This window comes from Clavelina lepadiformis, chromosome 8 (genome assembly GCF_947623445.1).
Source record: "Clavelina lepadiformis chromosome 8, kaClaLepa1.1, whole genome shotgun sequence".
NCBI lineage: Eukaryota > Metazoa > Chordata > Ascidiacea > Aplousobranchia > Clavelinidae > Clavelina > Clavelina lepadiformis.
This window is the reverse complement of record NC_135247.1, coordinates 15,668,205-15,692,072: the sequence shown is the minus strand read 5'-3', so window position 1 is coordinate 15,692,072 and position 23,868 is coordinate 15,668,205. Positions and strand designations below refer to the sequence as shown.

General features: G+C 35.7%; 4 protein-coding genes across 5 annotated transcripts; 1 reads left to right on the top strand and 3 right to left on the bottom strand.

Moving 5' to 3' along the window:
* Positions 1-361: 361 nt before the first annotated feature.
* LOC143468289 (solute carrier family 35 member G1-like) lies at positions 362-4,148 on the bottom strand. Its single transcript, XM_076965410.1, has 3 exons — positions 1,972-4,148; positions 1,200-1,809; positions 362-1,099 (listed from the first exon to the last, which is right to left on the bottom strand). The coding sequence occupies exons 1-3, from the start codon at positions 2,265-2,267 to the stop codon at positions 917-919; spliced, it is 1,089 nt and encodes a 362-aa protein (XP_076821525.1). The 5' UTR covers positions 2,268-4,148; the 3' UTR covers positions 362-916.
* Positions 4,149-7,718: 3,570 nt separating this feature from the next.
* Positions 7,719-11,286, bottom strand: LOC143469750 (4-galactosyl-N-acetylglucosaminide 3-alpha-L-fucosyltransferase FUT6-like). The gene is made up of 5 exons (XM_076967557.1): positions 10,227-11,286; positions 9,872-9,970; positions 9,650-9,723; positions 9,447-9,563; positions 7,719-8,969 (listed from the first exon to the last, which is right to left on the bottom strand). The coding sequence occupies exons 1-5, from the start codon at positions 10,416-10,418 to the stop codon at positions 8,129-8,131; spliced, it is 1,323 nt and encodes a 440-aa protein (XP_076823672.1). The 5' UTR covers positions 10,419-11,286; the 3' UTR covers positions 7,719-8,128.
* Positions 11,287-14,569: 3,283 nt separating this feature from the next.
* LOC143469226 (methylosome subunit pICln-like) lies at positions 14,570-18,136 on the top strand. Of its 2 annotated transcripts, XM_076966850.1 has the most exons (6): positions 14,573-16,784; positions 16,912-16,999; positions 17,115-17,238; positions 17,494-17,658; positions 17,821-17,889; positions 17,952-18,136. In XM_076966850.1, the coding sequence occupies exons 1-6, from the start codon at positions 16,675-16,677 to the stop codon at positions 18,008-18,010; spliced, it is 615 nt and encodes a 204-aa protein (XP_076822965.1). In that variant the 5' UTR covers positions 14,573-16,674; the 3' UTR covers positions 18,011-18,136. The 2 variants fall into 2 exon arrangements, with proteins under 2 accessions (XP_076822964.1, XP_076822965.1); XM_076966849.1 differs by having other exon boundaries at positions 14,570-16,784; positions 17,821-18,136.
* A 612-nt stretch (positions 18,137-18,748) lies between these two features.
* LOC143469227 (COP9 signalosome complex subunit 9-like) lies at positions 18,749-20,108 on the bottom strand. The gene is made up of 2 exons (XM_076966851.1): positions 19,921-20,108; positions 18,749-18,861 (listed from the first exon to the last, which is right to left on the bottom strand). Exons 1-2 carry the CDS (start codon positions 20,048-20,050, stop codon positions 18,824-18,826), a joined length of 168 nt encoding a protein of 55 aa, XP_076822966.1. The 5' UTR covers positions 20,051-20,108; the 3' UTR covers positions 18,749-18,823.
* Between the last annotated feature and the right edge of the window lie 3,760 nt (positions 20,109-23,868).

Genomic DNA, 23,868 nt, shown 5'->3' with positions numbered 1-23,868 from the left:
TCAGAAAAGCATTCGTTTGTCTGTGATGTGAGTACACTGCCGACAAACATACTGTTATACTTGCCGCAATGCTCAGATAAAGAAGTTAAATAAGGCTGACATATAAGACAAACTCTATATTTTCTTTCAACTAAGTTTAACAAATACTCGGAGAAATCTTGTTTCATTGAATAAACGCCATTGTATAACTTGCAATGTAGGCCTAGTTGAAGTTTTAAAATAACAATGTTGTCGCATTAGCTTGTTTGTGAAATTTGGGTGACGTTTCCAAATCAATTTTATATATAAATTAATTTTGGTACTTTAATAATTTACATCAGTATCGTTGTCGTAACGCCCTCTTCATACGTTGGAAGGTACAAAACACACAGGTCAGAGCGTTATCACTCATTTAATTTCAAAAATGGAAAAGTTACAATGTACAGTGAATAGTTGTTGATAATATAATAACATGATGAAAGTATTCATGCGACACTTGAAGTGTTGGTACTGTGTCAACATTTTTTTATAACACACATTGCAAGACACTTAAATAACGAAAACAAAAACTAGAAACTCATCCTGTCAAAAAGGCTGATGGCAAGCAATTTGTGAAGAAATGCATAAAACTATGGCAAAGTAAATACGGTGAATACTGCATAATCTTTACAAACATGTGGGAGTACGATTAAAATTAAGATAAATCCTTTAACCATATCAACACTCGGATCATATGTCAAGTCATTCTTTTCTTAAGACTCAAATTTATTAAAGTCGTTAAAAAGGGATTCAGTGATGCAAGACCAAAAAGGTTAAAAAACAAATGAAAAGTCACTGAAAAGCAAAAGTTAACATTGCATAAGTTTTACAATTTAACAAGCTTAACATTAAGTTTAATTGCTAATTCATTGAAAGTAACATTACAGGACGGTGAAATTTAGACTTTATTGGTACTCTTAAGCCACTTTTTTACAGCAACAGCTAAGCTACCACTCATAATTAACAATGCCCCTAAGACACTTAAATAATTAAGAAAATCATGAAAAATTACAGTTTGCAGAAGATAAGCAAAAACCAGATCCAGTTGTCGAATAATTGAAACTGGCCCAGCATTTTCGGTCTGTAAAATGAAAACATATGACTTTAGTAAAATAAAATCATCTATACAGTATATTGTACAACAAACTATAATTTGTCAGGATTTATTACAACTTTCTAACCTGAAATGCTACAGTCATCAAGATTTGGCCACTAATACCGCAAACGCCAACAAAGAAAGCATACATCCAAGGAAGAGCATTTAATTGTAATGGAAATGACTGAGTACTGATTGAAATGACTGATGTTGCCGTTACCCCAATTACCGAGAAGTAAAAGATTGGTATAACAAAGTGTACTTTTGGTAGAGTGCGTAAGGCAATAAAACTCACTGATGCTGTCAGCGCACCCAACAACGCACTAAGTCTGCCCAATAAAACATCTTTGTATTTGTCAACAGGTTGTGTTACAGAAATGGTAGTCAAATTTCTGTGGTGTGAGTTATTAGTTGCAATTGTTTCATTTGGAAAAATAAAACTGGGTCTAGCTATAAGTACAACACCGATTAAACCGCAAATCAAAACTATAAATTCCAACGCTCCAATCTTCTCTTTCAGAAATATACGCGCTAGAATTATGGTGTATATTGGAGAGCTAAAAATAATGGCAGATGCATTACCAAGTGGCATGTTTTGGAAGGCATAAAAATAAAATACTAGGGCCACTCCACCGCAAGTGCCACGGACTACTAACAAAGCTCTGGTTGTGTTTGCGAACTTCCATAATTCCAACCTGAAAAAATACAGGAAGGTTGTTGACGGTTGCTCTGGTTCTCTTGATGAAAATTATCTTATTAACTATGAGTATATTTCTTCTACAAAAGTAACCGAAGTTTAACAACAGTTGAACAACTTTTGTACAACCAATGAACTAAATTAATATAACATATAATACCTTTTTTGAGTAATGACAACCAGACACACAGCAAGTTGAACAAAACACCTGATCATAACAACTTGAACAGAAGTTAATGAACCAGCAGATAATTTGACAAACATAGACCCGGTTGCAAAGAAGACACATGATGAGAAAGCACAGATATAACCTCGCATTTTTGTCAAACAATGAGGCTGTTGTTTTACAAGAACAGCTAACTTTTCATTAGGGTTTGGTTCACGAAATCTTTTCATTTCAATTTCCTCAAACTGGGTCTCTGATGATGCCAAGGGTTGATATTTCAGCTCAGACATGATAATAAGTTCAGTTTTTAAACTATTGCAAATAAATTGGAAGAAAATTTTCTCTTTACACTTAGTAACTTAGTAACACAAATACAGAATAGTTTGAAGAAAAATTAAAAGGCCATAGAACTTGTTTTTTGTTTAAAGCCATAAAACTTGTTTGTTTGTTTTTTGTTTTATACACAACTCTAAAACTGAGATTATTCTGGCAAAAAATACTCTTGCATATTTGGATACTTGAGCTTAGGACAGTAGTTCTCCCACGTCTTCATACTGCAATAAACCAACCTCTAACTAATCTTTGGCACAACAGTCAGTGCTTCACAACCTTTTTCAAATACAGACCAACTTTCAAGTGGCTTGGTGACCTTCTTCAATCTGTCAAGACAATTTCATTGCTGTGTAGTTCAGATGCCAGCAACCTTTGTGTGCTTGAAGTACATGTGAAATCAGAAATAACCATTCATGTGTTCACATAAAGAAGATGTACATATAGGTCTATGCAAAACTATGAAAATATGCCCTCTATAAAAATCTTCTTTTCAAACAGGATTGTAGTTTACCTAATGAAAACTTTAGTATGGGCTACCACATAATTCGCAGTTAATGGTCTTGCTTTTGTATAGAGGTATAGCTAGCAAGCTAGGGAGGGACAACAAAGTCAGGCTTTTTCATAAAGTTTACACAATGTTAAATATATTACTTATGATGATATGTGGTTCTCTAGTATATTGTAGTTACCGAGTAAGCAAACCCAGAGAACATGGCTCAGACAGCAAACTCCACTATACCTTGCATCTTTAGTCAGTTAGTATTTGCACTTTTCATTTATTTTTAAAAGTAGGGGTACAAAAACTGCCTCTGTCTCCAGGCGCTAGAAAGCCCAGCTACGCAACTGCTTTTTAAAAATTAACACGTTTTCCTAGCAGGCTAAGCCAATTTGTAATGAATCCTAACCACTTTGTTCGGCCAAGGTGCATCCTACATGAGTTACACTAAATAAAGGATCAAAGCGGTGTATACTCGGTTGACCTCGGCATGACACGGAGCCAATTTACGTCTTGGCACAACCATGTTAACCGCAAATTCACTTTGCTCTTCCGTTCTTCTCTTGTTTAGACCTAAATGAGCACAGTGTTTCCTTTTTTTAAGAAATCAAACTCGACCTATAGGTCTAACTTTTTGGGGATAGTCAAATGTACGCCAAACTGAACTTCAGCGTGTGTGTCGCACGGCATGCACCCTGGCTGTTCGGTAACAATATCTTGGCCTAAGCTAGGTCCCTCTATGTCAGGGGTTCCCAACCGGTGGTACGCGTACCACTAGTGGTACGCGGGAGCTTTTCAGGTGGTACGCGAGCAGCTCTCCGTTGCATGCAATATACAATATAGTAGTATAACAATTTAATTTTGAGTTGCTAAAATATGCGAACAACACTTTTATTTCTTTCCGTACTAAATTCTCTGCACTCAGTAAGCTACTTTTGTCGATCTTGCTCCCTGCTGTCATTGTTATTAATACAATGCTGCTGTGCGAATATTGGATCAAATTAGTTGTTTTGAAAATAGTGGTACGTGTTGACAATCCGTGGTGGCTAAGTGGTACGAGAACATAAAAAGGTTGGTAACCCCTGCTCTATGTGCTAGTGATGGTTCACTGTTTTAGACTAGCCTGTTGCATATTTAAAACAACTGTTAAAAATGCCTAGCCCATGCAAGTGAAAGGTCCTGTTGCAGTAGCATGTAGTTAAGTCATCTAATATCAATGTAGTAGCACTGGCCTACAGAGTGGTATATAGCTGTGTATTTCCAACCAGCACAAAGGCAGGGCATGCTGACATTCAGCCGTTGCTGCAACTTTCGTGCAGTAGTTTTCAAGACCGCGGCCTGTGCTTTAGTTTTCGTTTCGACTTGCGTAAGGGAAATTCCCTTTTCGTAGCTTCGCAATCATGCAAAACTATTGATAAGGAATACTGTATAAAGCGTGTAGTGTAATTAATTATTAAATCATTTCAGTGATTGGCGCTTAGTTTGCCCCTTTCGCTCATTGTAAGTTGCAACCGTAGCGATTGAGTTCTCCTATTACTTGCTAAATTCATCATAATCCAAGAAATATGGTCAACTTAATCCTCCATGGACCCTTTAATGCGAGTAGGCCTATAGCTTACAAACGATTTAATCACTTTTTTCTTTTGTTGTTTTATAAGCGGATGTTGCCTGCTCTTTGCTCTAATGCTCTTTGTTACACTCGCATTCCTCTTTCGGTTTTTAGTGCTCTTCTCTCTTCTTTTCTTCGGAGGAGAGAAGTTAATACCAGCAAATTTTAATGATAAATATAAATCTTTACGTTGTCCTTGAAAAAAATATGACATAATGCCACTTCTACAATTTGGCAAACAAGTTAAACTTCGGGTATAACCGGGAGTGAAGCTCGGATTCATCAATCGTGACAATATCTCAGAAATGGAGACGTTGCGCCAAAGTTTCTCGCTTGGGCTTATTTTTAGTTCATCCCTGATAAATAGGCCCGCAAAAGTCAATAAAGTCAAAAATTTTTAAGGACCTCGTCTGACCACGAATCAAAGAATAAAGTTGTTTTCAGAACCTAGGGGATTGTTTCTAAGAAGTTTATAGGTCAAAATAAAGTCAAAATTTGTTAAATTATGGCTGACAAAGTTTTTGTGTTTCTTGAGAGAAATTTTTGTAAAAATTCTCGTGGAAGCATTGTAAATCAGGAACTGCGACACAATTAAACCATATTACCCCATAAAAGCAGGAAATAAGTCAGAATGCCAACTTGGATCAGCAGTAACTTTTATCGCAAATTGTCCATTGCTTATTTATTGTTACGTATTTAAATAATTCTTATGCCGCGTGAAGGGGGTTACATTACTTCTTCCCTGTTTAATTTGCTGTTTATTAGAATTTACCATGCGGAGAAAATCGAGGCAAAGTGCCCTTTTCACAAGGACAAAATAACACAAGCTACCTAAATCTATCGCCAAAAAACACGACGCACTTTTTATAATCCATAAAACACCTTGACTTTTCGACAAAATATTACGTTTGGGTCTGAAATTGACAAAATATTATGTTTGGGTAACTGGAGGAAGAACTGTGGCCTCTACCTATAAGCAATTTCGTTAGGTCAAAATAAAGTCAAAATTTGATAAAAATGAAGTCAAAAAAAATTTTTTTTTAGGTCAAAATAAAAATGGCCCTACTGATAAATAATATACTGTAAACTGTATAACAACATAAGTTATAGCCTATTAACAATAATGTAATAATATTTAGTCATTATTTTTATACAGTTGAGGCATGTCGCAGGAGGTTTCTTGGAACAAAACCTAAAACAAACCATAATATATCATGAGATATAGACACGGATAAAATAGGTTTAAATATTTCGTTATATTGAAAAGTAACAAATATGCAAAATCGGAATTTTAGTAGCCTCGTTAAGTGAACTAGCCTATTAGCCTACTGTCAGATCGATGGGTATAAGTTAAATTGAATAGAAGCAACTAAATTAGCTGTATATAGCTGCGTTTGCCGCCGCGTATGACCGGAAATATCCGCTATATCTACAAACAATCACAGCAGAAATAGTATAAAGGAAAAGTAAAGTTGGAATACATTGGGTTTAGATATCTTTAGTTTGTAGCCTATAAACATATGCATTTACCGCTTTTAATACTTGGGCGTAGGCTATTGAAGATATTCTTGATACACACTTAGGTCTATAGCATAGTAGCCTGTAGGCCTATCTTATAAATATACCCATCGCTGCTCTTGAAGCAGTGGTTGTTATGCTACTGTATATCCTTGTGAAGTTGACTTATGCCCTAGGCCTAGCCGCCTAGAGTGATACGTGGTATTGCCATTTGTAAGTAGCCACACTCGAAAAACTATAAGTTATATAACCTTCAATGTTGGCAAACAGCAGATAAGAAGCTTCAATAATAAATATTTTGTAAATGTTTATTACACAACATTATTTTCTACAGCACAAAGCTTAGCAAAGGCTGTCCGAGAAAATCTTTGTCTATCTAGATCAGGGGTCGGCAACCTTTTCCTAACCGTGGGCCAAAACTAAATTGTGCAAGGTCTCGGAGGTCTGTACTAATTTCGTCTCATTCGCTTTTTAAGCTGATTAAGTTTGTCTTTCCTTGTCTGACCTATAAGCTTGGGAAAAATTAGTTTGTTTCTTGTCATAATGGCGCTTTATAAGCAATTCCTTGTTTACGGAAACAGAAACGTTACAAATCAAACACGTAGGCCTATCAAAATGGGAAATGAAAAAGTATTTGTCTCCCATTCTTCATAAGCTCGGCACTCAGCATCACTGCAACTTTTCTACGTTGCGTCGACATTGTCAGGTTGCAAGAAAATCGGATAAATATATGCTTATTTACAATTAATAACTTAATTCCTTTAATTACAGTAAATACTGAAATAAAGGTGAAACTGCTCAGTAACTTTCTGCAAATTTTATGCAAGCTAAAGCTTTGGAACATTAGAACATATTTACAAGCGTGGATTGTGATGTAACAAAGACATTTATTTACACTTAAGCGCGAGTGAAGTTTGGCACGATGAATCAAAAAGTACGATTTCTTATATTTACATAATGGCAGATATTGCAAAAAAGAATTCAATTCAAAAAAAATTCATAAAATATAATACCACTAGGCGGGTCATAAAGTTACAGTACTACAATTTGTAAAGGGGCTGCGGGCCGGATGATTTTGCTTGGCGAGTCGTAGGTTGCCGACCCCTGATCTAGATGGAAGTGAGACGACATATTTGCGACCAATGCAAGTGTTGATTTTTCTGTTTTTACCTGCTTTATCTACAAGAAAAAAAACAACGAAGAACAGTCGTATAATTTGTTTACTACTTGGTTGTGATATCTGTAGCGCAGACTGTTTGCTTTGCTCGTCACAAAAATAATTGTCAGCAGGATTAAACAAGTTTAAATCTAAAACGAGTTGCGATCTAACTCAAAAGTCCCAGGTGACAACTAAATAAGCTCCTGAAATACGCACACAGACGGTTAAAAGTTGTCATTATTGTCTGCCGACCTTACAGCACAACAGTTTATTTCAATTCGTTCGGCTACGTTTTAAAAATTTAAAGGTCCCTAATCTTGTATTAAAAACTTGGTTATTTTATTGTGCAACCATCTATAAAAAATATTTGATTTGACTCGAATCAATATTTGCAAAGACCGACCTCGATGCGATTCTTAGTGATTACGTATTTGATTTGGTTGGTGCATTAAAATAAAAAACCTTTCCTTCGTCCAAGCACATCAAGATTAAAGAGTAACTCAAAATGAAGTACGAGCGCATTTGCGGCAACAAAACGAAACTAATTTTTAAATCTTCCTTGCGTTTCTCGTTGACAGAAACGGAATTTTTTTATTTCTGTATGGCTTGGCTAAATATGACTCGAGTCAATAAGCATCCAGCTTCGGTACGATTACTTTGCCTGACAAGCACTTCTAGATTGACTATTGTGATGACATTGTAACAAAACACTAACTTGCACTTGTCTACACAAACTAAACTTATAAAAAACACAAAATCATTTATTGAAATCACTACTGAATGGTGTTTGCTATATTTTTCATGTTTCACATTATAAGATGCGGTACGTGACACTGTATAAGCTTGTCAAAAATATTTAGAATGTTTGGTATATTTTAGTATGATTTTTATTTATCTTAGACAACAAGTATAATGGTGAGAAGAACTTACTTTTTTTGCAATTTTTTCGCGCAAAAACGTTTTAGATTCGTTAATTGTAAGCATTGTACAATATGCCTATTGCTAAATAAAGCGGGAAAAGTAATGAAAAACACCTCTAATGCCATAAGTAAAACCAAATGCTTGCTATCCAGTTTTGCACAACGGATAAAACATGAGCATTTGCATGACATTCATTATAATCGTTGCCATAAAACCAATTTCTTATTGAAGTAACAATCCGTGTTGTTTTAGGATAACCGCATAAAGGAATGTCTGAATAATATTGATCATAATAAGGATGAAACAAGTTATCAACATTGATGCCATGTAAAACGCGACATAACTGGCACATTCCAAACGCCCTGCCATAATTTGGCATTGTCTTAACATCTCTTACTCTCCAATTGAAATATTGTTTATAAGCACTATCGTTCTTATCAAGGTAATGCAAATATTTGACTAACTCTGCAGGACTCTTGAAATCAGGAGCGTATATGAAAGAATCTGTTGGAATGACTTTTTGATAGTCGGACTTTTTCGCTCCAAGGACCACTGGTACCGCACCATGAAGTAGACAATTGTCAAAGACTTTTTCAGTTATGTAATCCAAGCAATTAAATGAATTTTCAAAAGCCATATAAAACTTGTATTCACTGATATAATCACCCCAAATTTGATCGTTGTTCGCAGATCTCACTGGAGGCCGAGGAGCGTCAGGAAAACAGGGTCCACGTCTATCTAATTCCAAACCAGCTTTGATTAAGTTTTCACTGTAAATCCACCTATCTCTGGCAGGAGAAGTCGTTCCACAGTTTGAGGTTACCCACAAGGCCATTTTCTTTTTCTTCCTCAAAAGTTGATCAAGATCTTTATTAGTATCTCCGGAACCTTTGGCATCCAATAAATGGCGTATATTTTCTGTGGTGTCGTATGGATAGTAGATATCAGAATCGTCCCTTGACATAAACAGAAACTGTGCGTGAACAAGAGGCATTTGCTGATGTTTTGCCTTGCAAAAGATGTCCCGCTGCGCGGGTTACCTTTGTTCTACGGAAGCTTGTGTTTCATGCTACGCAAGGCAAGTTTTTCCAATAATCGCAACCGTATACATATCTATACGTTTACCATTTCTCAAAATCAAATTTTGTGAACTTGAACGATTCGGTACAAAAGATTTAGGGAGGTGGTTAGTCAAGTTAACTCAAACCCTCTTGTCAAAATTGAACAAGATTACACAAGTAGGCTTATTTCGCCGAGTCTTCTGGGGATTTGAATCGATCCTTATTCGATTCGATTCGATTGTCCGGGAATGAATTGATATACATAAGCAAGCAAGAAGGATGTTGTGACTCAATGCGCACGTGTGTACAGATGTGGTTAACTAAGTGTAACCAAGTACAATACTTAGGTAAATGCCAGCGTAACTATCTCACCTGTAAGACATGGTGAGATTGAAGAAGTTGTTGTATTCATCTAAACTTAAACCGCGTACAACTCGTAATGCCAGCGGTGATTCCATGGAATGCCATATGTAATATTGATCCAATCGTCTAAATAAAGTAAATTCAAATTTAATGATTCGTTGTACGATTGGAGAGCTTAACTCCTTAATACATAAAGAAACCGAAGACATTACCGGACTTTCTGCAGATATTTCACATCTATTTGGTTAAAGTGAAATACAACAGCTTTAGTCGCAGGATCAGTAATCTGCATGGCGAGTGCACAATGATTGTTTAAGTATTGCTTACAGTATACTGTTTGTAGATGCTCTACATAGTCTACAACAACAAAACACTTCAAAAAACAAAAAAGAACCGGATAGTATCAGGTTTTTTGCAAAGACTAAAAAATGTACCTTGCTTCTGTCGAAAGTCACCTCGCAATTACCACATTGATCAGAATTGATATCAAGATGGAGCCAATTATGCTGATCAAGAAACATGACTATGGTATGCTGCAAAAGCAAGAGAAAATGCAAGTATTTACAGCAAATACCTGAAGGTTGTAAAATGCAATGAATAGGCCTACACATTATATATCCCGCATTATATATCACATTATATCATTATATATATATATTATATATCCCGCTATATCGAAACTAAGAAAGTGGCAGTTTAACTGAATGGTCGCATCCGCCTTTGGCATTCTTTTCGTTATGATGCATGCCACTCTAACAGATCTATAAATAACTTAAGTTTATAAGCTACCTTTTCTGAAGCTCTGGAAAGGACGACTTTACACTCTTCTGGGAAATGAGTGTTTGTTTTTTTCAGAGAAGGTGAACCTTGAAAAGCCGGTTCAATATCGCCACCGCCACCATTTGAAAAGTAATATAAAATATAGAGAATAGAAACGGCAACTATAACAGCAGTTTTGCGATATTTTGTTCGTAAGATCATCTCCTAATTAAGCTTGCCTGGCTTCAACAATGGGTACTTTAGTGTTTATGACAATGTCACCCATCTGCCGTCGCAGAAACAGGAATATCCACAGTTTAAAAGTAACAGAAAGTTTAAAGTATAATTATTCAAGCACAGTGCGCAGCAGTTTTGCTTTATCACCTCATAATATCAGAAAGCTGAGTTACATCATATGTAGCACACTTACAGACAAGCATACCATGACGTGTGCTTTGTAGCCTGTATACAAAATATACTGACCTAAGATTGCATAAAGTCATAAATTTCCAGATAATCATAAATTATAAAGCAGATACAGCTTTAACTTTGATCAGAAATTAATGTATCAATATCAAACGAAGGAAAGAATAACACTGCACTTCAGCTCATTGCAAATTGCGCCCTTGGGAACAGCGGTACACTGAATGTAAAACCAGTCTACGTCATCATCAATAATAATTTAAGAAGAAAAGAGTGTGTCAATCAGGGCCGGATTTAGACCATGAGAGGCCCTAGGGCCTAGGCCTAGGCTATTCCATTTGTGAGCCCTGTACCCATAGGGTTGCTATCGGTCTCAACTCAAAGATAAGGACGACTAGGAAAAGAATACCACGAATGAACGAATGATTTTAGAAGACAATTTTGCAAACAAAATTGCAAACGCGAAAATAACGAGCAGTTTTGTACTGAGATTCAATTTACTTCAAAAACGACGCAATTGTTAAATAGATTGGTAACATGGGTTGCTTAGCTTTTTACTCAAAAATCTGGTTCACTGCTGAACAAAATTGAGAAGTTCTGCCTTAACCCAATCGTCAGTGCGAAACTTTCACTGTTTTGTTTCTTAACTTTCTGCTAACCAAGCTTCCTGTCCTTCCAATGTGCTATGAAGTGTTTTAATGTCATTGTCCGTATGGCTTGTAACATTGCATAGCTCAATTCCATCCGATTACGTTCGTCATGAGCAGAGAGCACGCATGCGCGTTTATATGCTTTACGTAAGCAGTCATTCATTAATAATTTGCAAGGCTATGCGCCGTTGGTACCACCTGGATGTGTACGACTGCCCTATGATTACGAACTAAACTTAGACCAGCTATGTTCAAGCCTCGGACAATAGTTTAAGCCTTAAGGTTTTGTGCAAAACAATTACAACAATTAACTGTTATATAGGTATAGTTTGACAAGCAGCCAACAGTAGAGAAAACCCTATATGGTCAAGCAAAATTGACCAAAACAGATCTGACGATTATTTATGTCTTAGATCGGCGTGCTAATCTTCTTTATCAAAAATATTTTTGACTATGCTTACCCAAGTCATTTTAGGCTTTTTGGTAGTAGAAGTTATAATTTACGTTATGTGCAACAGTTACGGTAACAATAATCTAATAATCAAATACAGCTGCATCTTTTCATGTTACTAGATTGCCAAGCATTTTAATGTGAACGTTCCCGAGGACTATCCATAAATTATTTATTCATACAGCATACCTACTCAAGAAACTTCAAATAAATCTTGTCAGTCGTTTTGGATAAAGGTGGCTATACATATACTGCGTACAGTGTGAACGAAACTCGTCGCATTTATGTGAAGTAAAACATAACAAATCAGGTAGATGTAATCTTGAAATAATGCAATACGTCACAGGCCTTTTAAAATAAAAAGCATTAATTGTGTCAATTGCGAGCCTAACCTAAAAGTTTTCATTTTTCATTCAAATTTAAAACTGATTTACATAATCCTAATGTAACAAGCAACTTTTTCTGGTTACTTCTCTCAAATGTTTTCAGCAGTTTGCGAATGTTTACTATACTAACCAAAATTCACTATACATGAACAACGCAAAGTGAATATGAAGTAATTATTTCAAATAATAATTTTTTTATTCTTTATTGCTAAAGCGGAAGGCATTTGAACTCGTTATTGACTGACTGATTGACATATTTGTATTTCATCATCCAACACCTGCTTTTTGTTCTGAAGTTATACCTCAAAGACTTCAACCTGAAAAAGTCGCTTACCAATCCCACTGTAGGTTGCGTTATGATTTAATGTTCAACTAAAAGAACTAAATAGCTCTTAACAGTGGTAGCTTAACTAAGTAGCTCTTATCTTATCTTACCTGCGCTCGAATTACTTTTACACGTTTTTACTTTTATAGAGAATGAAAGCTTCTTTGAATCTATTTCAATTGAATACTAGGCCGGGCTCACATTTCTAAAACTCTAATGACATTAGAAGGTTGTCCTGCAACACTGAAGCAAAGCATACGCTTGATTTCTTCAAGCACGAGTTAAACCTTTCACAGAAAATAACTAGTTTAAGGCTAATATTTAAATATAACATACTTTCTCACAGCATACTGACAGACAATATAATTTTCGTTCCTTTGCGCAGTTTTGGACGATAATATAAATATAAAGCAATATTAACTGAAGACAGCAATTGGGGATTGAGCCGGTAATAACTATTACTATTGTAACGCATATAATTGCGAAGCTCGGTAAGTTACGACTCCGTGACAACGGTTAAGGAAGGTTGCGTTTCTTTTCAGTTTCTTTCAAGCTGTCCCGAGCGTAGCCTATTTGTCAAAAATTCCAACTCTATGACACAGTGGTTCTCAACCTTTTTTAGCTTACGGCACCCTGCAAACAACCAAAAAATTTCGAGGCACCCACAGTCAAACCAAAAAGTTTCTGCATCAAATAAAAATAATTTTCGCAACCGTTTTCCTGGCCTAGTGATTAGTGCGCAATTACTTGCGGCATCCTTGCGAAACGTAAATGGCACCCCAGTTGAGAACCACTGATCGAGTATAACGTATAACCCAACTTGTATAGTTGATCTAGTCTGCTCGAACAACAGGTATGCACCATATATTTATATAACGAGAAAATACTACGCATTACATTAATTAATTAGTCAACGCAGACACAATTTAAAGTGACATGTCCAAATAAATAAAAAATCACCGTATGGTGGCACCGGCCACATAATGATTAACCTATTCCTAGCATATCAGCCTCTCGGAGGAATACAGATACAAACGCAATGTGCAAAAAGTAGCTTATACATACTGGGAGTAGAAATGGTCTTGAAATCTTGATATTATTACACTCGCTTCAATTTATTGACTTCGTACCTTAATTATTCATTGCAATATAGGTTACTAAAGACTTAAATAACTTCACGAGACAAAAACCATAAACACTAGACTGTTGCGAGTCCAAATTAGACTGAAAGGGATGTAGAAAGGAAAACAAGCACATTGTTGGACAGAAAATTAAACTACAGCAAACACGACGTTGAAAGTTGAAACACATTCTGCGATGGTTTCCTTCCTTTCAGTAATCCCGACTGCTAATCTTCATAGTTCTAAAGAATATTTTTTAAAACCCACCACGAGCATTAAAGTAAAAACACATTGGTGTGGTTGATCATAAAATTTTATCTTCAATCTGAGAAATATCTGAACTTGGCGATGATTCTTCGTAGCTCGAGCCCTAGTTACCGGACTAACTTTTGTGGAATTTCCCATAGACACACATATTTTAGTTGTATTTTTTTTAATTTTTATATCGTATAGCCCGAATTTGGCTGGCCTGCAGTTCATCAGGACCACAGAACAAGATCGAGCGTCGTTAATGCCTGTTCCAAAGAGCATTACTACGGTAGGAACTGTGTAACGAACATGGGCCTAGCACACTAGCCACTATATGCGCCACCTAAACGACAATTTGTTGTTTTCATTTGATGAATTTTCCAGTTTAGTTAATTTGATACTGATATCAACAGTACTTTGTATTTTCTAGAATAAAATTATTTAAATTAGTAGCTTTCTGTTTAGAATATTAAGATGGATTAATTGTTGTTCTGACAAAATCGAACTTCTTTTTTCTATTTAAAATTCTCCGGTTTGACAAATTCTTTTTAAAATTAATGCAGTTTGTTATCGTCGAAATGTAATCGATAATAGTGTTTAAATCTCTTTGCCCGATACTTGCTTTTTCGATTTGTGAAGAAACCACTTGCAGTGGTAACATAGTAGGGGAATCCCGCAAAAGTAGGTTTCAAACGCAATTAACAACGCGTTTTCCTCGCCGCAGTGAAGAAGTCTCAAGTCTGTAATGAAATGGTTGTTTATCGTTCCTTGTAAGGGCGACCACTTCACTACAAAGTTTGTTAGTAGAATTATTTATTGCGCTCGATGTAAATGAGTTTCAAGGTCGTTGTTCTGCTTTTCTTAATCTTAGAATTAATTGTTTACCTTGACAACTGTATATTCTGATTATATTGAAGCTTTTTTGAACGAATACATTTAAATAAAACGTAGACTGGGCAGCTACAGCACAAGGCTGCTGTAGCTGCAAATATGTTGCAGCTAATAACTTAATACACGAATTGATTGAATGACTGCGACTGATTCATGTAATATAGGCATGCACAGTTTTTATGTCACGACTTTAAAACAATAGACACAAAGTAATGACTACACTAGGCGATACAAAATTCAATCAAAAACAAAAACAATGAGCAGGTTTGCAAAACCAGAAGCTCGTCAGCATTTTTATATCACGTTTAATGAAAGCGATTTCCGTAAACAACACAGTATAATATCTTCATTATCGTCACAAGTCAATGTGGTGCGTAATCCAAAATCATGTGGGTAATAACTGCTGAGCGATAATACGATCGAAACTTCTGCGAGTATGATGCAACATGCGACGATCCCCACTTCACAGTCCAATAATTTCCGTGCGTAGAGGTTTCAAGCCACGTCTTTCAGTCTGTGTGGGCTGTGCGCTGACTATAGTTTGATTGTCTGTGGATACTTAAACCGATACTGCCGTACTGTAATCGATCGCTGATTTACTGTCTATTTTTACTCAAAATTCAGTTACAGGTGTAATTTGAACAAACGGACAAATATATCAAGAGAGATTGTACTGCTGGCAGCCGTCATCTGGCTACCCACCAGAGTTTAGCACAGTGGTTCTTAAACTGGGGGGCGCGAGAGATGACAAATAAACATTATCTTCTACATTCTTCAATAAAGATGTGCATTATCTTCTACAAAGCCTCGAATTAAACGTTTGGTTTCCCAAAAACAACTACATCCGTCACATTAATGAAAGTTAATTGAAAATAAATTGTTGTTTTGTTTAATGCTTTTTTATTTTGCAATGAGGTGGGGCGCGGATTTTTCAGGTACCGTCAAGGGGGGGGCGTGTGCCAAAAAGTTTAAGAACCCCTGGTTTAGCATAACCGCACTCAATACTGCTTTTTATAAGCTTAAGGTTCATTATTTTGCACTTATTGTCTGGGAAAGAAGTTCTGTGAACTCAATTTTAAATTGATTTAAACATTGAATATAAGTCAAACTGTGTAATTCTGCACTTCCATTGCGTCTGACCATTTTTGTGCAACGTACTTGTCATTTTTGGTTGTCCATATGGTGAACACCAGCTGCGTGGATTTCAAATCGAGATTCTTTATAATTAGCCATTATTCAAAATATGAAATGAGGTGTTTTAGCTAAAATATTAAAGTAATTTTATTGCACAGAATATGTGTTTAAATATCTATCATTGATAGATTGAAAAGCGATAATTCAACAACTTTTGATTTATAAATCTGTCAACTGCCAAAGTTTGTGTCAGATTTATGAAGGCCAATTAGCTGGTATACACAGCTTCAGCATCAAGTTTTCAGCTGTTATAAATTGGATTTTGAGTTAGGCATATGCCATATTGGAAAGTGTGGTTTCTGTACAAGACACAGGTGGTTGATCACTGTGCATGCCAAACTTTTTTATCTTCACGCCATTTTATAATAAATAAACTAAGAAAAGCTGTTTTTTTGAACGCTTATTTATAATAAATAAACAAAGAAGGCTTCAGTGCACGCCAAAAATTGCATCTTTACCCCACTGCAAAGTACGGCAGTTTTCAATGAAAAATTGTGCGTGCGAAGACACAAATTTGTATAAACAACAGTCAACATAAAACTTTCTGGAAAATTGCTATCCAAACGATTTTTTTGTGTGTGTTACTAAAACCAGCAATTTTGCATAAGACACCCTCTAAACAGGACAAAAACTGATGGCTACTTCAACTATTTGATTTTATAATTATTTTATACATGAAAACTGATTTCTATACCTTACAGTAATGAGTACATCCAAATTTTTGTTTAAACCTTGAAGTTATAAAAAAATTGTTTCATAAGTGATTTTGCAGTGTATTTTCATGCAACATGTATTCTGTGACAAGACCAGACAGCAGTATTTACCACAAAGAAGATTGCTGCAAAGCCAACATAGATAGTACTGAGATGGGTGACGGAACATTGTACATTACTGAGATGTAGGTTTATCACCATCTATAACAGCAAATGTATTTACTTTCAAAAAACCAAGTTGACATATTGTAAGCACACTGCCATTACTTTTGATGACTTTTAAATCACAAATATTTTGCTGTAAAACTTTAGTGATGTCGTCTGGTGTACAAACGAGAACAGAGGCTTTAAGCTTCAGTATGGTGACATTGCAGTACATGCAATATCAACTGATTCACAGGTTAGTAAAAATATTTTATAAATGTACATACTTTAGATCCTTGGTGTACTGATGATGCATGTCTACTATATTTTCACTTTTAACTGGTTGTTAATGTATCCTATCACTATTACAGGCGTTTCCTGAGGAGTGTTTTTATGTAATGTACAACAGAAATTTACTGAATGAAGATGAGTCGAATGATGAAGATGAACCTTCAGTGTCAGAAGTTCGCTTTATTCCTTCTGACAAGGATCACCGTACGTATTCTGATCATTACTTAAAACACTACACACACTGCATTAATTGTTAATGTATGTGATAGAAAATGGCTTTAACAGAAAGAACACAAATTGTAAGCTTCTGCAAAGAAACTAGACTTAGGAATTTGCCTGTCATAATGTAATAGTGGGGTTATGGTAACTGATTAAACATCTTTGTTGCCAGTTTTCTGAGCTCTTGGTGCTAGCGGCATACTTAAATAAATAACCACCTTACACATTTTTTTATTTCAGTAAAAGCTATGTTCAACGCCATGAGCGACTGTCAGTGTTTACATCCAGATGAAGAAGATGACAGTGATTTTTCTGCTCCTGAAGATGACGTTAATTATGAGGGTGGAGCGGCAGGTGAAGGTTTCTACACAGGCGAAGAAGGAATCGAACATCTGACTCCACAAGGTACTTATATTTCCGGGAAATATAACTATTTGTCTAGTTTGCACTTTGCAGTAGCTAAATGTGTAGACTGATGCAGCTACTGAGCGTGGCATAAGTGAATAGCTGGTACAGTAATCGATAAACTTAATCAATAATAATAATAATCAATACATCACCCCATAGGTTTGGCAACTATGCAACGGCTTGAGGCAATGTTGGGAGAAAATGGACATGGTGAAAGCGGAGATGGGGGTAAGTTAGACTTGGTTGCAATAAAACGTTTTAGATCTAAACAAATGTATTTCTACTTTTAGGCTTCAACGGACTTCATATTGCTGAAGATCCTGAAGAAGGACAGTTTGATGATGCCTAATTTATTCAGACCGTTTTTCTATCAAGCAGAAATACCTTTTTGCCATTCACTTTATTAGCTTTATACTGATATGTTTCAACTGCCATTTTCAATTATTTTTTGAATACATTTTTTTTGTATGACAAACTCTTTTTTTACAGTGAGATTAGGATAAGTAGCACATTCACAATTTCACATAACACTCATACAATAGGATGTTTAGCTGCAATGTTAGCAAGATTGTGGGCACTGCGAAGATTGTCATTTTTTGATTCACACTTTTGAATAATTACATCCATAGATAAGAAGTCACGTAGAAAAGGTTTCCACAAATCAATGTTTTTTACAATAAGTCCATCTGGCTTTCTCCATTTTGTCATTACCCATCTCATTAACCAAGCATTGCAAGCATTAACAACATATGTTGAATCTGTATAGACCAGAAGCTCTTTAAGATTAAAGTGCCTTGCAATTTTGGTGCACGTATGTACAGCAATGATTTCAGCACGAGTAGAACTTTGCTTTTCATCTAACAATTTCCATCCCAGGTTAAGTGGATGTTGCGGCGTCCCCCAGTAAACGCCAATTGCAGATGACCGTCGACTGTGGTCACGCTGGTTGTTGTTTAGGCAGCAACCATCAGTATAAACAACTATCCTATTCTTATTATCACTAATAAAATCAATTTTTGTGATCCCAATATTTTGTAGTTGTTCTTCAATCAACTTTGTTGAAACTGGTATGCTTGCAGACACAAAGCTTAATTGTCTTTTTATTTCTTTAAGTCTATAGGATGTTTTGAAAAGTTTATAACAGTTCATGGTGATCAATCTTTCAGTCCAGGTTATCATCATCAAAGAGGTCATCGAAATCTGAAAAAAATATGCCATAAAACTTTGTGTTCACCTACAACATATCACATTCAAAAACACAAAACAAGACTGCATATGTTGAGCTATGGAATCCAAACAGCAGGCAAATTAATGTTAAAAGCTGTATGTCCCACCTGAAAATTTAGCTATTTCTATTTTACAAGTAGCCTACCATAGGTTGCCAGTACTGTGTGAGCTTTAGAAAATTATTTCTGTCACTTCATGCTGCCCCATTTATTACTTAATTTGTCGGAGTGTGTCTCCTTACTTGATATTTGACAAGCCACATAACTGCTTTGTGGTTACATGTATTGTAACCTGCTCATGGCCCACAAGCAATTTTGCCTACAAAGTTTCATAACTATAACTTAATCGTAACTAACTTAATCATAACTTTAACAATTTGTTTGACTCGTAAAACAAGGTTGAGTTTGATTTAGCAAATTCAGCAACTCTGACATAAAGTGATGTTTTTAAAAATCTCCTACAGGAAAAAAATCCATTCATTCGAGATCGAATTTTTCAAGCATTATAGAAGAATATTTCGCTAGAGCTCTTTCGTATAATTTAATTTGCAGGCATACCGCAATATTTTTAGCTGTGCTTAAGTCATCATTTACAATTGAACGCTATAGGTTGAGACTTATACGTAAATTAGCATTTCCTGGGTGATATGTAAAGTTACATACATATATATACCAGATGGAATCAGAAAATATGTTTAATAACAAGAGTCAATTATGATGATGCCTATCTGACTAAACAGAGCCAGTTTTGGCTTATGTAAATTAAGCATGACGTGGTGTGTTCTTTGAAGGCTTTCATTTATAGTATTCTGACAATAGACATTAAGAATTCACTTCAAACTTGGTTATCTTTTTGATTCTATAAACATTTCGCCTGCCTGCTGGTTCTCTGCTAGAAATTCTGAAAACTGTGGATTTTGCAGGGATATAATGATTATATTTAAAATATAATAACGATTAATCAACTTTCTAACTGAGCAGAGCAGGAACTACCTCTCAAATCAATACAAAACTTGTAAAATACAAACTCAACTGTTGTAAAACTCTGAATGAACAGCCTTGTCGCCCACACCAGTATCCATCATTTGTACAGAAGATCCAACTGAAGCTTCATCTCCATCAAATGTTCCATCAGGAAACATTTCATCAGCAACAGGCTTCATTATTATTTAACATATGATTCTATATCTATGGCAGTACCTATCATGATAAATTGAAAAGAACATTAAATCCTTTGCCTTTTTCGTAGCCGAGTTGTCTATTTCAAAAAAGCAATACACTGATGATCTAGGCACCCCTTCGTGTGGCAACCATAGTATTATGCCTGTTACTAATTCACTGGAAAACCCATATGTTCTAAGCTATTTTTGACAGAACTTTTCTTGCTAACCTAACTTAAATGTTATGAAAAAGTAACTTAAATCCAACCCAAATCTATATTCTGGGGGTTACTATTTTTATAAAGTAACTACCAAATTATGGAAAATTAATATATTGCAATCTGACTCTTAAGAGCGATTAGAAGGTTGCGAATTCTGTCTAGAAATTCCTAAACTTCAGTTGAATGGTTTGTATGAATTCTAAACACTGAGAGTCTGATTAATATTGGGTTTAATATTTTTCATTATTACTTCAAATAAACACTAAAATTTGCAACAATATTATTATTATTTAAAAAGATGTTAAGAATTAATTAGCAATCAAGCGTATCACTCTACATTTCATTTTGATTTAAAAGAATTGTTCACAGAGTTATTACGATCTATATCTTCTCATTCATTGAATTTTAAAATCTCTAACTGTACATTGAAGAACTAATTTTAAGACAAAACTAGAACCAATCTAATACTAATACTAATTCTGAATGCATAAAAACATAGCATGCAGCGACACATTTATACACTGAAGCAGATAATAAAGAAACAGAATTCCAACTTGAGGCGCAATGCATTTATCTATGACAGGAAATGATTTGGACTTTTAAACTCGAAGTTTTACGGTCAGGTGATAATTACAATTTGGAAATTTTCAATAAAAGGAAACAAATGTCAATCAATATTGTCTATTTTTATGTTAACAATGTTGTTAATACGAGGTCAATCGTGCAGTTAAACATTTTTACTGATTAAGTTGTCATCACATAGGGCAGGGCTACTCAACTGGCGGACCACGGTCCGAATGCGGACCTTTTCAGTGTTGAATCGGGACCTTATCTGTTTCAATATTTAAGCAAATGAAATCGTTCATCATTAGTTTTGTTATTCCTGCTTATTCAATTAATCAGCGAGTATGTAAGTGGTAAATTAATACCCATCCAGAGAATTATTATATTATATACCGTATTTTAATACATTTGTATGACTGTAAGTTATTTCATGAGAGTTATAACGGACCTAAGCAAATTTTGAACTTTTGAAACTGGACCTTTGCTAAGAATAGTTGAGTAGCTCTGACATAGGGGTTATTTCGAATTCTGCAAACTCATAATGCAATGTAAATAACATGTTTACAAAATATGATGACAAGTATGGAGTCAGGCCTATCATAGCGCAATGAGTTCAAAAGTGCAATGTAGATAGGATGTTAACGGAACTGATTGTCAATCAACTACTCTTTGATAAGTTTGCAATTATACATTGAACTTAGATTGAACTTATGGCAAGTATGACGTTATGTAATAGCGTGGTAAATATCAGAAATATAATTATAATGACACAACTTGGAAGACAATGGCAACAGTGTCTTCCAATTCCAATCTAAATCTAACTTTAACTAAACCCTAAAAAGCGAAAATTAGCATGATCATGATCACATCTAGACGTCATACCCAGCAACTCCAGTGCATAGATTTCAAACCACCGTAAAATAATAAGTAACCAATATATTTTTAATATTTTTATTTGTCGTATAAACTATAAAGGGATTCATATGCTACTCTAGCCTACTCAACTGAGCGAAATCTTTACAATTTGATGCAAAGAACGCTTGTAATTAGAAAAATAATCAAAGCGGGTCGACAACTTTCATTGTTAAGTAGGCCTAGGCCTAGAGGCGATAGAAAAAATCTTGCTACCCAAAAAAAAGGTGGCCATAACTTGGAATGGGACTATTACCTTTAGCCAACCTGAACAATAAATCTATAAATTTTATAAATTCATCTATAAATTTTCCTTGATGTGCAAGGAGTGGACCAAACGGAATACAAAGGTTTTTGATCGAAAACTTGCGTCATGCGACATTTTTACGTCACAGTGCCCAGAACAAATTTGGCACTACACTGTTTGTCACAGAGATCGACTATAGTGTATGACATCATCATAAGCTTTAAAACTAGTATCAACTAACAACTCGTGTAAGCGAACCTGTATATTTTGGAAGCAACGCTTTTTCCACTCGCATTTAAGCCTCCATCACGAGAACCAACTGGCAATTTTCAGCCAAACATCGTTTACACTTTACAACAAGCCTAGTCGTCATGAATGACTAAACACCAAAATTATTGGAGCGTATAGCAGTTTTTATGAAAGTTAAAGTGATGTTTCACTTTGCTCCAATTTCCCTACCTGTGGCAATTACTTTTACTACTGTATTTGATGTGACAAATAATGTAAAACAAGGTTGAGTGGAAATCTCTTTGCCACTCTAGTTCAGGGCTACTTACAGTATGGGTCACGAGGCGCGACCATGTTTGGGGACGTTAAATATAACTTAATTTTGGGATCGTGAAAAAAATTCATCTTTTATAAATGGAATTGTTTTTTTATTTAATAAATGTTTTCCATTACGAGGTTCTTTGATTACTGTACAGTGTATAGTTACTTTTGTAGATTGTGTGCAAAGACAAAAATACCACGTAAGTACAAGGGCACCTGTGCGAAGTGTCGACGCGCTACCACCCCACAACGATCCAACCAAACATCTCAGCAAGTTGTTTCGTGCTGATAGTTTGACATGAAAAGCTTCTATGTGGGTCTTGTATGTAAACTGTCGGCCAACCCTCACTTGGAAACTAGGAAAGTACGTAGGAAACAGGTTCTATACGAGTGGTGTCCCGATGAGAAAGTCGGACAGTTGACACCTGGATTCTTTGTTGTGTAGATGATAGATTGTGGAGGAGGTCTCGGCCATGCTCAGTTTCAACCCTCATAATTTCAGGTACCGTAATCCGCAATTAGGGTCATATTAGTAGTGAGTTTTCCTCTACCACATGTCAGCTTTTATTTGAGTGGAGTGCCAGGTCGTCAGGGTAGCCCGCCAATGTGGCGTGACTTGGTTTTGGAAATGTCACTGATACACTGTATATATTGAAAAGCAGGGTCGAAAGGCATGACCCCAATGACGCTCCGTTTCTCAGACGTCTACACTGTCTGTCATTGGTCTTTAAAATGAAGGTCCAGTGTGCCAGGATGTTTGTCTGTTATCAAGTGTAGAAGCTTGAGCACTAGGTCTTGATGCAACACAATGTCATAGACAGTGGTGATGTCAATTAAGACCACACATACCTTCTCGAAACTGTCTACGATGTACTGGCTAGGTTGACAACTTGACGAGTTCTGAGTAGTACGGCTTGTTTTACCAGCACCACAGGGTCAAACTCTGGCAAGGACAAAATTGGTTTTCAGGAAAAGGTTTCACCCAGGCTTCTTTGGTGAAAGTCGGCATTCCAGTTAAGTTCTGTTGTATAATTTCAAATTATCTTTCTGCAGATGGGTTTATTTTTTAGGAGTTCTTTGGCTCGTTGCAGGTGACAGTAATGCGGAGTCATAAGTATCACAACGAGTGTAGGAAAACCACGGGAAAATGTGAAAAGGAAGAAAACAGTCCAAGTTTATTTATTTTAAAGCAAATTGATTATATCATCCTCTCCGGTTTGCCGAAGGAGTGACCTGTAGAACTGAAGGGTTTAAACAAAGAAGCCAATGTACCTAATCAAAAGAATTTCTTACCACCTCCCGAGCGCAACATGCAAAGAATGCATCCT

Excerpts from the sequence above, each read along its gene's own strand:
- LOC143468289 (XM_076965410.1), bottom strand. The coding sequence starts at position 2,267 with ATGTCTGAGCTGAAATATCAACCCTTGGCATCATCAGAGACCCAGTTT. Across the intron at positions 1,810-1,971 it reads GTTGTCATTACTCAAAAAAG|GTTGGAATTATGGAAGTTCG; the intron begins GTATTATATGTT and ends GTATTTTTTCAG. Across the intron at positions 1,100-1,199 it reads TGATGACTGTAGCATTTCAG|ACCGAAAATGCTGGGCCAGT; the intron begins GTTAGAAAGTTG and ends TTCATTTTACAG.
- LOC143469750 (XM_076967557.1), bottom strand. The coding sequence starts at position 10,418 with ATGATCTTACGAACAAAATATCGCAAAACTGCTGTTATAGTTGCCGTT. Across the intron at positions 9,724-9,871 it reads TGACTTTCGACAGAAGCAAG|ATTACTGATCCTGCGACTAA; the intron begins GTACATTTTTTA and ends CTCGCCATGCAG. Across the intron at positions 8,970-9,446 it reads AATCTCACCATGTCTTACAG|GGACGATTCTGATATCTACT; the intron begins GTGAGATAGTTA and ends GTTTATGTCAAG.
- LOC143469226 (XM_076966849.1), top strand. The coding sequence starts at position 16,675 with ATGTATTCTGTGACAAGACCAGACAGCAGTATTTACCACAAAGAAGAT. Across the intron at positions 17,239-17,493 it reads TCCTTCTGACAAGGATCACC|TAAAAGCTATGTTCAACGCC; the intron begins GTACGTATTCTG and ends TTTTTATTTCAG. Across the intron at positions 17,659-17,820 it reads CGAACATCTGACTCCACAAG|GTTTGGCAACTATGCAACGG; the intron begins GTACTTATATTT and ends ATCACCCCATAG.
- LOC143469227 (XM_076966851.1), bottom strand. The coding sequence starts at position 20,050 with ATGAAGCCTGTTGCTGATGAAATGTTTCCTGATGGAACATTTGATGGA. Across the intron at positions 18,862-19,920 it reads TCATTCAGAGTTTTACAACA|ATTTCGATGACCTCTTTGAT; the intron begins GTTGAGTTTGTA and ends TATTTTTTTCAG.